At 41.3% G+C, this 13,719-nt stretch overlaps 1 protein-coding gene across 1 annotated transcript; it reads left to right on the top strand.

The window, feature by feature from the left end:
• Window positions 1-10,293: 10,293 nt before the first annotated feature.
• On the top strand, window positions 10,294-11,661 carry LOC143363621 (uncharacterized). The gene is made up of 3 exons (XM_076804187.1): window positions 10,294-10,648; window positions 10,733-11,024; window positions 11,127-11,661. The coding sequence occupies exons 1-3, from the start codon at window positions 10,294-10,296 to the stop codon at window positions 11,659-11,661; spliced, it is 1,182 nt and encodes a 393-aa protein (XP_076660302.1).
• The last annotated feature ends 2,058 nt before the right edge of the window (window positions 11,662-13,719 follow it).

Here is a 13,719-nt window from a genome sequence, read left to right as displayed (position 1 = left end):
ATGGGCTGCGAGAAAAGAGCTCTGCTGCGTTTAAACACACAATGGAAATATGCCTTAGTCGCATAGACTTCGGCACTTAGAGAAGTAAAGGCAAAATAACCCTGACGATCCTTCGCAGGTAATACCTCAACAACTGGGTATTCGGGATCGTAGGGTGAAATAGTCATGAGAACGGCTACCACACCGTTCACGAAACCTGCTAGAGACCGAGCGCTAAGCTGGTAACTCCGCCTCCTCGTGGCCCCCGCTGGTAACGCTCCTGGGTCGGCGCAAGCCGATTCGGTAGCGGCTAAGCGAGTTACTTCCCGTACGGGACGGTCTACTTTTGTGATGATCCTTAATTGGTGAACGAGGGGTTTTTCCAATGCCCAGTCCACAACACCTACGGGCTGTTTCCTTTGCAACTGATGGAGTTAGGGGTAGAGAGCCAAACATGAACGGCTGACTTTTCCGGTATGGGGCGAATCCCCGAGGTACGGAACTCCCCTCACGGGGGGTGGTCAATACTACATGTTTGTTTTGTCCCCCCAGTCCGTCCGTTTAGTGTTGAGGTCTCCGGCTATTATGTAGTAGTTGTTGTCGTCGTGGAGTTTGAGTGATTGGTATAGGTGGTCGAGTTCAGTTATGTAAAGTGTTCTGTTGTCGTTTGTCGCGTATGCGCTTACTATGTAGAGTGTGTGGTTGTTTATGATCTTTATCTTTATAATTGTGTATTCTAGTATTTTGTTGTCTATTGAGGAGGGGGAGTGAATAGGTTCGCGTGGTATATCGTTTTTGACTAAAATTGCTGTTCCTCCGCCTTGGGTTGCGTTGGGCCTGTCTTTCCTGTAAAGCTTGTAGTCTTTGAATGTGATATTATGTGAGGGGTTGAGCTTGGTTTCCGATAGTAGTATTATGTCGTGGTTGTGTGTTTGTAGGAAATGTTTCAGGTCGAGTCTGCGTGGGTGTGAGATTAGTGAATTTACGTTAATGGCTGCAATTTTTATGGTGGTGGGAGGGCTGGCGGCGTTATTACTCATTATGTTTGTCGAATAGTGTGTTTAAAACAAATTCTAGTTTTTCTGTCTTGATTGCTACCTGTGTGCCTATTTGCTGTATCTGTGCGGTGATGATAGTGGCTATTTCGGTCTTGAGATTGTTGATCCATTCGTGTGGGGGTTGCTGGGTGGTTGGCTTCTCGGTTTGGTGTGGGCTGGATGATCTGTCGATCCTTCGTGGTTCGCTGGTGGGTGGTGGTTGTTGCGTCGTGATTGGTGCTTGGGATGGCTGCTGGGTTGGTGGTGGTCCTCTGACCATTTGCGCGAATGAGCGGTCGCTTGTGACTGCTGTCGCAATTTTTTGAATTCTGTTAGCGTTTTTTTGTTTGCTGTGGATGTGAGTATCTTTCTTTAGTTTAATCGCGAACTTTATAAATGGGCAGCCTTTGTAGGAGGCAGGGTGCCCCTTTTGGCCACAGTTGGCACATTTTAAATTGTCGCGGCTGCCAGTGTTGATGAGGGGGCAGTTGTCTGGCCCGTGATTTTTTGCGCACTTAACACAGCGATATTCTAAGTGGCAATTTTTGCTCGCGTGTCCGAGACGTTGGCATTTTTTGCACTGAAATATTTGTGGTTTCCTTAGGTGTTCCCATTAACTTTTTGGTAAGCGAGGGTTTTGATTTTGAAGATTGCTGCTGTTCGGCTTTCTCGGCTGAGTTGTATTAAGTGGTGGTATTTGTCCGGGTTTTGCTTGTTGAACGTGAATTTGGTGACACTGATTATCTGGATGTCTGGTAGTTTAAGATCTTCAATTTCGCTTTTGATGTCGGCTGTTGAGAAGTTACCTTTTATGCTTTTTACTAATATTGATTTGGGTTTGTGTTCCTCGGGGGTGTACGTGTAATATTGTGTATTTGCTTCTGTGAGTTTATCAGTTATTGCTGTGTAACTTTGGAGGTTTTTTGTGTATATTGTGCGGTTGTCTTTATCATTTTCTTTTACTGTGAAGTCCTGTTTTTTTAAGTTTAGTGCCAGTGCGGTTTGAATTATCGTCTCTATGTTAGAGTTGACCGTGTAGATTGGTGGGGGTGCGTAGGTTTTCGGTTTGTGTTGGATGCTGGTTGGCTGCGTGTTGGGGGTGTTTTCGTTGAGTTCGTTGTCACTGTCGTCTGAGAGATGCTGGTATTGGTTGGTTAGAAGCAATGTGTCAGAGATGCTGATGAGATTGGTTGGTGTTTTCTGGGTTTTTTGGGGAATTCCCATGGGCCTTTACTGGGGTCTTTTTTTTCTTCTGCGTCGGTCGGGTTCTGGGGTGCTCCGAGGGATGGCGCTGGGGTTCCTTTTTTTGAGCTGCTGCTAGGTTTGGCTGCAGAGTTTTTAGGGGGGTTGTTGCCCTGTTGTTTTCTTTGAGGATGTCTTTGTACATTCTCTCTAGATGCCCCGATGTTAGTTTTGGGATTTTGGATGAGGTGGATGTTCCTGGCTTATTGTTAATGTCCTCCAGGCTGTTTTCCTTGTTGTCCATCTCGCTGGGGAGACGTCTCTTGGGATGCGGCAGCGGGTTGACCGCCATTGGGCCCGATACGGGAAGAGGGTGCCTCGTCGAGTATCGGGGCCAGGCACTTTTTTGGCACTCACTTCCACATTTATTTTATATTAAGTAACAAATATTTCTTTTTAAATATTCAGCAAAATATCTATTTCATGTTACGAGGAAAATATGTTTTTCTAAGTATTAAATGAATCTTTATTTCATATTAGAAGTAGAATATTTTTTCCTAATATACAAATAATATTTATTTAATATCACGAAAAAATATTTTTTTCTCATTATAAAACAAATCGGAAATAAAGATATCTTTATTTCATATTAGAAATAGAATAATTTTTGCAAATACAGATAATACAGAAAATATTCTCTCAACAAACAGTGCGCAGAAAGTAATACATATTCATAGTTTCTAATTTTTGTTATAATATTTTCTTAAATTTGAAAGTTTTATTGAATGTTTTTTAAATATTGAATTTATATTTTTCAAATATTAAATTCACATTTTTTTAATATTTACTTTATATTTTTTAAATATCTAGTTTATATCTTCTGAATATTTAGCTTATATTTTTGTTAGGATTATATGGACGTGGATCTAATGGTAGACTTTAACACACTTTATTTAATATACGAAAATTACATGCTTTCGCGCGTAGAGAAGAATGTGGAGTGTTCCAGAAAAGAAAGAACGCAGACAAAACGGAATCACCGCAAGAAAACAAAAGACGATCAGTCCGATAGACGCATTCTCATGCAGATGTCGCGAATAACTGTCGAGTATTAATTCTCAACACTCCCCTTTAATACTGACGTATAAGCGAACTTAATTTCTATTTAATACATCTTGAACAATTCCTAATTTATCCACGCAAAAATTGTGTTTTTGTCGCGGTAGCGCCTTGGTGAGTACATCAGCCGCCATCTCATTAGTTGACAAATATTCCAATCTGATATCCTCTTCCTTCAGAGCGCTTCTAATAAAATGATACCGCATGTCAATATGCTTTGTGCGGTGGTGAAAAACAGGGTTCTGTGTAAGCAGTCCTGCCCCTCGATTATCGTTGAAAAGAACTGTTTTCGCTATATCATGAAAACCTAATTCATGGAGAAAAGTTCTTAAATGGATGGCTTCCTTGACTGCTTCTGCTATTGCCATGTATTCCGCTTCCGTTGAAGATAGGGCAACGGTGCGTTGTTTTCGTGATTCCCAACTCACGGTGCCGCCACCCAGCAAAAATGAAAAAACAGTATATGATCTCCGGTCTATGCTACAGCTTCCCCAGTCAGCATCTACGTAGCACAACAAATTTTCATCCGTCTTTCTGTAAACAATACAATAATTAGAAGTCCCGCTGAGATATCTAAGCACGCGCTTAGCAGCTCTCCAATGTGTGCTGTTATGGCAATCGTTAAATTGGCTCAGCACACTCATTGAATGAGCAATATCGGGTCTGGTGGAGGTGGCCAAATACATAAGAGCCCCGACTAACTCTCTGTAGGGCTTCCTTTCTCCATCGTTTTCATTCTGCTCATTTTTGACGAGACGACTTCCTACATCCAGTGGCGTAGAGACAGGATTACAATCATTCATCCAAATTTGTGTAATATATCTTGAATGTACCCCTTCTGTGAAATTGACACTTTATCCTCTGTTTGGTCTATTTCAATTCCCAAACAGTATTTTGCGGGTCCAAGATCCTTTATCCTGAAATTCTTCTGAAGACCCTGAATTATATCTTGTATCCAATCCTTATTATCTGATGCAATTATAATGTCATCTACATATACTAGTAATAACATAATGGCATTTCCGCGTCGAGCAAAATATATACATGAATCGGCATTTGTTGCCATTAAACCCAAATCGAGAAGTTTTTTATTTAGTGTTGCATTCCATTGGCGTCCTGCTTGGCGTAAACCATACAGAGCTTTACGGAGACGACATACCTCGCCCCCATGATGCATTTCCTTGAGCATTCTTTGGGCTTGTTTGACCGCCATGCTCTTCTTATCCTCACGGCTGATGATCAATTTTAGCATTTCCTCTAAGAAATCAGGTTTTTCCATGAATACCTCTTCTTCCAAATGTCCATTCAAGTATGCGGTTTCAACATCCACTTGATGTAGTTTCAGGTTATATCTAGCTGCCAAACTTAAAATCATGCGTAATGAACTCATCCGCGCTACTGGTGAAAATGTCTCCTCGAAATCAATTCCAGGGCGTTGTGAGAAACCCCTAGCAACCACTCGTGCTTTTCGTCGCACAATCGATTCATCAGGAGCACGCTTATTTGTTAAGACTGTACGACAGGTTACAACATTTTTACTCACGGGTCTACGTTTCAATTCAATTTCAACCAGTGTCCGATTTTTCCTCTCCGCGATGCCATTCTGCTGCGGAGTGTAGGGTACTGTCAGTCTCCTTTTAATGCCCTCCATACGCAGGAAAGTATCAAACTCATGATTGCAAAATTCTGTTCCATTGTCTGACTGGAGGTTTTTGATATGCTTCCCAGTCTGCTTTTCGGCCATATTTTTATATTCTTTAAACGCTTTTAGGGCATCCTTCTTACTTGTCAGGAACCTTACTTCACACCACCTAGTAAACTCATCGGTAAAGGTAATGAAGTATTTTGCCTTACCTTGAGATTCCGTACGCATAGGTCCACAGATATCCATATGTACAATCTCCAAAACCTGAACAGCTGATTCTTTCCGCTTACAAAATGGTACAGCGGTTAGCTTCCCTCTGAGACAAATTTCACATTTACTTGGCATCGGCTTTGCTTCAAACTCGGTTATAGCGCCTCTTCTGCTTAACTCGATGACATCTCTGTAATTTAAGTGACCTAATCTTCTGTGCCACAACTCTAAGGCTGAACACTGTTCACGAACCACACTATTCGCGTGTTCTGTTCCTTGTCGAATATAAAAGAGATCACCCTGACGATCTGCAACAAGTCTTGTTTTCCCTTCCTGGTCTTTGATCAGAGCAATATTTTTCTTAAACACAACCTCATGACCCCAGTCAGTTATTTTTGCCACTGACATTAAGTTTGTATGCAATTCGGGTACATGCAGTACATCCTTTAGCTTCGTTTGACGTCTATCATTCGACACTGATGCTATAAATTCAACTACGCCAGCTTGGGAAACACTTACAGAGGTATCGTTTGCTAAATTTACATTTTTAGGTTCTGTACGGTTTATGTGTGTGAATTTTGTCCTGTCCTTACATCCCTAGTAGCACAAAATATTGTATACATATTCATACAATATTAAAAAGAGATACAATCTGTTTTTAATATTTAAATATACATGTAATATTTATTCTACATTAAGAAACAAATATTCTTTTTGAAATATACAGGAAATATCTATTTCATGTTAGGAGAAAAATATTTTTTTCTAAATATAAAATGAATTGTTCGCACGCGAGCGAGTTAGAAATTTCGCGGCGGAATAGCTCGGGCAAGAATACGGCTCGCGGAACGCTCACTCGTGTGCAAGAGATTGCCGTCGCGGGCGCGCACGTTTAGCTCGTAATTGGAGAAGAAATTACAGAGACAAAGAAATCCAGAGGATACGACAGAATGATCGTCGACCTTTAATTAGCGGACCAACGTGGTATAGCGGCGGAGAACGCGCACGTGGCAAGACGATTGTTAGAAGACTGAGCGCCGAACCGCGGCGCGGTGGTTCGTGGTTCGATCGCGGAATCGGTAGCGCTCGCACGCGCCGATACATTTTATTTTTGGGGCGCGTAATACAAACTTAAATTATAAAATTGCGATTAACAGAAAACCAAGGCCGCAATCGCGACATGAATCTTTATTTAATATTAGAAATGGAATATTTTTTTCCTAATATACAGATAATATTTATTTCATATTATGAAAAAAATATTTTTTTCTCATTATAAAATGAATCTTTATTTAATGTTAGAAATGGAATATTTTTTTCCTAATATACAGATAATATTTATTTCATATTATGAAAAGAATATTTTTTTCTCATTATAAAATGCATCTTTATTTAATATAAGAAATAGGATTTTTTTTAAATATGCAGGAAATACTTTTCATGGAAAAATATTTCTTCCAGAATATGGAAGTCATACAACTTTCATATTACGAATGAAATATTGGTTTCAAATATAAAGTAAATCTTTATTCAATACTGGAAGTAAAATGTTTACTTTTAATTTACTTTCAATTCGAGTGTGTCACTTAATCGACATACATTTATATTATAAGAACATTAAGAACTTTTTAATCTTATACAGTTCAATCACGTTGCGTGAGACATAAGAGTTATGATTAATTAATTAATGTTCTTACTATGTGCGACAAAGTTGCACGAACAATAATCGTAACTCTTATGTCTTACGCAACGTGATTGAACTGTATAAGATTAAAAAGTTCGTAGCAACAGACTCCCCATAGTATTGGAACCTATTCGAGATCTTTCTCGGCTTTGTCTAAACAGAGTCTGGAGATTATACTCGCTGCGCTAGAAAATATAAACATTCGACTGCAGTCAAAGTATTTGGGAGAGGTCCTGGCCTTATTGCAGCGGAGATCATTCATTCTTTAGCGAGCAATCTGTGTTGGAACGCAACGTATACAATGTGAGACCCACGAATGTATCTCTAGAATGAATTTGACACCAAATCCCAAGACTTCGACTACCCGACTAGAAGAAATATATCAGTCTAAGTGTCGAAGGCTCTTGAGCTCGAAGCGACGGGACTCGTCCGATTTTTTGTACGACTTTCCGGCGCCATAACATTTACAGTTTAAGACAACGTCTGGACCATTTTCTAGATCTCACCCCCAATTTTCTCCCACTTTGCTTCATCACCTCCACCACAATTTTTGCGTTCTAGTCTTCAGTCTTCAGCCAGCTCTTACATAACGAACGGTTTGACTGCGGAACGCGACCTATATGTATACATAGTATAGAAAAGTTATTATAGTATAGAATAGTATAGAAAAGTTATTATAGTATAGAATAGTATAGAAAAGTTATTATAGTATAGAATAGTATAGAAAAGTTATTATAGTATAGAAATACGTAGCGTGCGTGTAGTGTAATAATACAAACGGATACCTCTCTACACCTGCATTTCATCGATCGCAGAAAAGGTAAGTACATTTATGTAATGTATAATAAATAAATAAATATATATATTTCATTTTCTAAAGACTTGCAATTAAAGTTTTGGTAAATGTTACGTTTAGGGGAGGCACCTTGGATGACATATGTTGTCAAGGTCAACATTCTGAACAACTTTTCTCCATACATCTATCCGTCGCTTGGACTTAGTTTGCGAAATAATTGCAAAAAACTTTCGTTAAATTTTGGTTACAAGTACAGTTTATTCTCATACAATCTGTCACTGAACACTAATTGAAATATACAGAATCATATTGTGGTGTCGGATGTCGGGCATGGGGATCGTGTCGAAACGTCGAGACGAAAACGACACCCTGTCGAGTGATTTGGGCGCCGTCGAGGACCGATACTCTTCGACTGTTTAGATTAAGATACAGCATTGGACTGTTTAGGTTAAGATACAGCATTGGACTGTTTAGGTTAAGATAGAGCATTAGGGTCTCTTCAAACTTGCCGGAGGCGGCGTTAGTATGAATACTACCGCGTTTTCCTGCTTCATTTTAGCCGGGACCGTCGCTGGCAACCTGAGAAGGCGCTCGAGATGCTCGCAACAAAAGCTAAGACCCGCACACAGCGGGGGTTCGCTACCTAACTCCCGAACAGTTTATTCCCTCTACACCCCGGGGATGCCTATGCATCCGCTGAGAGCTGGGCAAGCCGTTGGGCATCCGTTTTCGGCCGCCCGACACAAGTCGCCCGGCACCGGCGGCCGCCAACTGGCAGAGGCCGCGTGGCATCGGCCGCCGGTGCCACCACAGCATCCGCACACAATCCATGTTCGAAGTAGAGAAAAGAATATTGTTCATCTGAGTTGTAATGTTAAGAAGTAATGGTTCAAACTATAATCTAATTTAACGATGGAACGATGAAAATCAGCTTCACAAATCAATTTTAGCATAGTTAAATTATATCTTATATCTTATAAGTGATTATATAAGTCAAAACTCCGGAGAACAAGTTTAAAATGATTAGAATTCATTGGTTTGCAAGGTGTGTTCGAAAGCTGGTGGAAATAGTGGAAAATTGGAAAAGTGGAAATATACGTATAACATTTGGTTCGCAAGCATCTACGGTTGTAAATCTTAGTACGCTAACGGTGTACAAGGTTCCGCATGTGCTGCATTCGGCTGGCTTAAAAATTACGAAAGTGCTGGGTACAATCGGAAGGATTTTTGATTTATGACGTCCATGGTCGGTAGGTCGTCGACAGGGATTTTCATACCTGGCCTTGGTCGCGTGCTTGTCGCGTCGTACGTAAGGTCTTACGACGCAACCCAAAAAAAAAACCATTTTAATGTCGCCATTCTTTCAGTGCCACCATTTTTGGGGAGTCTATCGTTAGATCTGCCTATGCCCATCTCCGCCGCGCCCGCAGACCCAGTAGCTTGGCTTCGACGTCACACGCTACATAGTATATGTGACCGCTGTAGCCAATATCTCGACTATAGCCGAAAGTACGTGTGAAACGAGGCCTGTCCCTTGCACTCTGATCCAATCGGCCGCGCATTCGTACCTATGCTCTGACCAACGAGACCGAGGCAATGAAGCACCCAGCGTGCGTCCTTTGCTAATTGTCTTGCAAGGGTAACTTCAACTCTGTCGCACTCGAGCGCCTATGTTAACGTCTACTGTCTCGTCTCATTGGACAAGATATAGATACGCCATCGCATTCCTGCCTGGGAACCTTGCATCTAATCATCTGTAGGTCATTATGGACAACAATTCAGAAGTTTTCCATATACATTTTTTCGTGTCGTAAGACAAAACGATGCAATTTATCATCGTCATCCCACGCGATATCGGATACTTTTGGTAGTATTGTTTCGGATGTCTTCGCCGGGTGCCACGACAGTATCCGAACAGAATCCATTTTCGAAGTATAGAATAGAATATTGTTCATGTAATTGTAAGTTGTAATGCTAAGAAGTAATGGTTCAAACTATAAGGAACTATAAAACTCAAGGTTCGAAAGGCGGTGGGAAGAGTGGAAAATTGGAAAAGTAGAAGTATACGTACAACATTTGGTTCGCAAGCATCTACGGTTATAAATCTTAGTACGCTAACGGTGTACAAGGTTCCGCATGTGCTGCATTCGGCTGGCTTAAAAATTACGAAAGTGCTGGGTACAATCGGAAGGATTTTTGATTTATGACGTCCATTTCGTAGTAAATTTGTCAAACAACCCAGGCGAACACGGTGGACATTCTGAAGATTCTGTTTCTTTGCCATAATGGCAAACCTCGACCGTGAGTGGCGCGCGGAAACGTATTCTGCCGTAACCATTCGCCTTGGAATGGCGAAAAAATAACCGATGCTTTACCTGTGCAGCGTCTTTCGCAGGCAAAACGGCAAATCTGGCGGCCAAATGTTTTATTGCTGTCCGCATGCCGACAGCAATCTGCAGTCGGTCAGAATAGTCTCCGTGCACCCTTGAAAATTTTCTTGCCGAGAAAATTCCACCCCCATCCATGTCGTTGTGGGGAAGGGGTCCCCAAAAAATGTATATAACGGGCTGCAGGACAAGATTTCAGCACCATTTTTTTGGCCCATCCTGAGCATCGCAGTGACCACGTTACTTTTAGCAACATGGAACATACTAGCGAAACATCGGTCATAGTGACAGCTGCAGTAATTCTGCGATCAATTGCGCGTTACCGGCTCCGCCAGTTGGATTTCGCGGAACAGGAGCAACAGCGGCAACAGGCAGTTGCACCCAGAAGGAGGCGCCGTTACAGCGTCCATCCTCTGTGGCGCAATCGCAGCGCAGAAGGGGAGTTCGTATTGGTGAGCCGAATGCTGACCGATAGCGAGGAAAAATTTTACGGCTACTTTCGCATGACTCGGAATTGCTTCGAGACGTTGCTGGAGAAAGTACAGGACCAGCTGGTCCGAAAGGAGACTCGTATGAAGAAGCCAATCTCACCAAGGGAAACGATTAGCTGTTTGTTTACGGTAAGTGGGTTTACAATCCATTGCGTTTTATGAATACTTTTTCATTGTGTTTGCTAATATGATATTTATACAGGCACTAAACAGACAAACTTTTATCACTGTTTCAGATACTTGACAACGGGAGATTCGTATAAGACGATAAACTACAGCTTCCGAATGGGGCATTCCACCGTTCACGGAATTGTAACGGAGACATGCCGGGTTATTGCAACGACACTGATGCCGGAGACAATTTTCACGCCTAGCATGGAGAGGTGGGAGGCAATCCGGCAGCAGTTTTGGGAACAGTGTAAATTCCCTAATTGTTTGGGGGCCATCGATGGCAAGCACGTGGTCATCCAGGCCCCAGCTAACTCGGGGTCACTGTACTTCAACTAAAAGAAGACCTTCTCCATCGTCTTAATGGCTCTGGCTGATGCCAACTCGAATTTCATCGCCATCGAGGTTGGCGCATACGGAAAAAACAGCGATGGTGGGATATTTGCCCAATCAAAACTTGGGCAAGACATTGGCAACGGGACTTACCCGATGTTGCCCGATTGTGATTTGCCGGGCACATCGGTCAGCGCGCCATGTGTTCTAGTGGGTGACGAGGCGTTCCCACTGAAAAGAAACCTCCTGAGGCCGTACGCGAGCAGCCGAGCTGATGGAAATCCGGAAATGACGAATTTCAACACAGCGCTGTCCGTTGCCCGGCGTGTCGTAGAAAATACATTCGGAATACTGGCACAAAAATTTCGAATTTACAACCGGCGCATACACGCCAAACCGGAAAATGCTGATCAAATCGTAACGGCAACATGCGTCTTACACAATTATATCCGCGCATACGAGGCATCGAACGAAGCGCCAGTCCGGACGAGACGAGGAGATGACCTCGACATGGAGAGTGGTGCAAATTGGCGCAGCTTGAGCCACTACGGGGCTAATGCCACCAGCGAGGCCTTCGGCGTGCGGGATAAATTTAAGGATTTCTTATTCGCATCGAGGAACGCGAACTGAACTTATTATTTTTGTAGGTTTAAGATGTATATATAGAATAAGTAGGTATAAGCGTTAGGTATAAGTAGGTGTAAGTAGGTATAAAATAGATATAAGTGTTAGGTATAAGAGGTTGAAAGTAAGGTAGCTGTAAGTTAGAAATAAGAGTAGGATTAGACCAGCGCTCTAATTGTTGTTGTTAATATAAGTTAAAAATATGAAAAATAAAAAATTGTTAAACCAAACCTACTCTTGTTTTATCTACCCTAGTCGATCTTAATCTAACTTAGTCCATCTAATAGTTCGAGGAAGAAAGGATGTAAAACATAAAAAAATTTTTAAATAACATAATTTATTTATGTAAAATATAATCCAAGTTACTCTAAGTTAATCTATCTTAATCTAACAATCTATCTGACTCTAACTTAACCTATGTCAGCCTATTGTAATCTAACTCAATCTAACTCGTTCTAATCTCGTTCTCCTGTTCACGAATATATACCATTATAGAGGTAGATACTAAATACTTTTCGATATGTTGACGATTACAGTTTTATTATTCCCTGTGTTATGCCACACGTATTAGAGAGGATATCAGTATCAATCAATGATCGAAAGGACACTTATGAGGAACTTATGTCGCATCACACAACGTTATAGTAACTTGTTCGAAATCCGGAAGATTAACACAGGATATTTATAAAGACTTCATTACATTTAATATATACATTCAATATATAAATAATAATATATAATAATGGCAAATATTCCTGTTGGCAGTAAATAAATACATGTGATTTATAATTCAAAATGCAGTTTTATGCGTGACATTTAATTTAATTTGAATTTAATTTAATTTAAAATGAACAATATGAATATACAATGATGAAACATAATAAATTGAGTATCTGCCCGTATACTCATATATGTGTTCGTGAACAGGAGAACGGGATGTATAAGTAAGCAAAGTTTGAACGGAATCGGCCGTGGCCTCTGATTGTTAGTCTACTTAATGATTAAAGGAAGGAAAAGGAGCTAAAAAGTAGAAACATTTTTTAAATAACAATTTATTAAAAAATCTATCTTAATGTGACATCCTATCTTACTCTAGCTTAGTCTAGCTTATCCTAATTTAATCTAACTTAATCTACCTTAGTTTACTTTAATGTAACTTAATCTAATTATGGTTCTCCTGCCTCGTCGTACTCCTTTTGTTCATACTTCGCCAGCAGCGCCCCGACGTCATTCTTGAACAGCGATTGGTTTCTTTTTGTCAATTCTGACGCCGAAGTCGCTATCCCCATTAAATAATGCTGCATGGGTGTCAGCTTTGCTGGCGGTGCGTCCGCCCTGCCCCTCGCGACTCCTTGCAGCAATTCGTTGCATTCGGCAACCGCCCTCTCCAAAATTTGTCTCGGCTCCTCGTTTTGGAGTGGACTTCCGCTGTGGACCTGCGGCTCCATGTCCCGTTCGCACGGCACATCTAATTCAATGGGCGTTTCGCCCGTTTCATAATTGCTATGCACGCTGCCCTCTTCGCTGCGATTTTCGAAGCTGTAAAATAAAATTTAAAATGTAAAATACAATTTGAAATGTTTGTCAAATATTCATGAAATATTTCCTACCTCTGAGAAGCCTCAGTGCTGGATAAGAGATTCCTTTCGAGGAAATGCGCCGACAGAAATTGTAGGGCATCCCAGTGCCTGTATTTTCGATGGGCGCCGTCCGCCGCCTGCCCACTTCGCACCGCGTTCTCCTTCGCCCGGTACTTCCGGAATAAGTCCCGCATATTCTGCCAGCGTTTCTTACACAGCGTCGCTACGACAAACATATTTTGCAGTTAACCTTTTGTCAGTGTGCGTCAAGGGGCTCGTACGTACACCACATATACAGTCAAACCTATTTTTGTAGATAGGGGCCTCACAAACGAAACCGCAAAAAAAAAATTCAGAAACGTCATAAATAGCTATAACAAGGGTGTTATAATTCCAATACCGTTGGCATTCACAGACCGCATGGAAAAATGGCACAGAAAAGGACTGCACAAACACAGGTTTGACTGTTAACTAAGGAGTTATT

The sequence above is a fragment of the Halictus rubicundus genome, unplaced genomic scaffold (genome assembly GCF_050948215.1).
Source record: "Halictus rubicundus isolate RS-2024b unplaced genomic scaffold, iyHalRubi1_principal scaffold0081, whole genome shotgun sequence".
Classification (NCBI taxonomy): domain Eukaryota; kingdom Metazoa; phylum Arthropoda; class Insecta; order Hymenoptera; family Halictidae; genus Halictus; species Halictus rubicundus.
The sequence above is the reverse complement of the archived record's forward strand: the minus strand, read 5'-3'. Positions and strand labels throughout refer to the sequence as shown.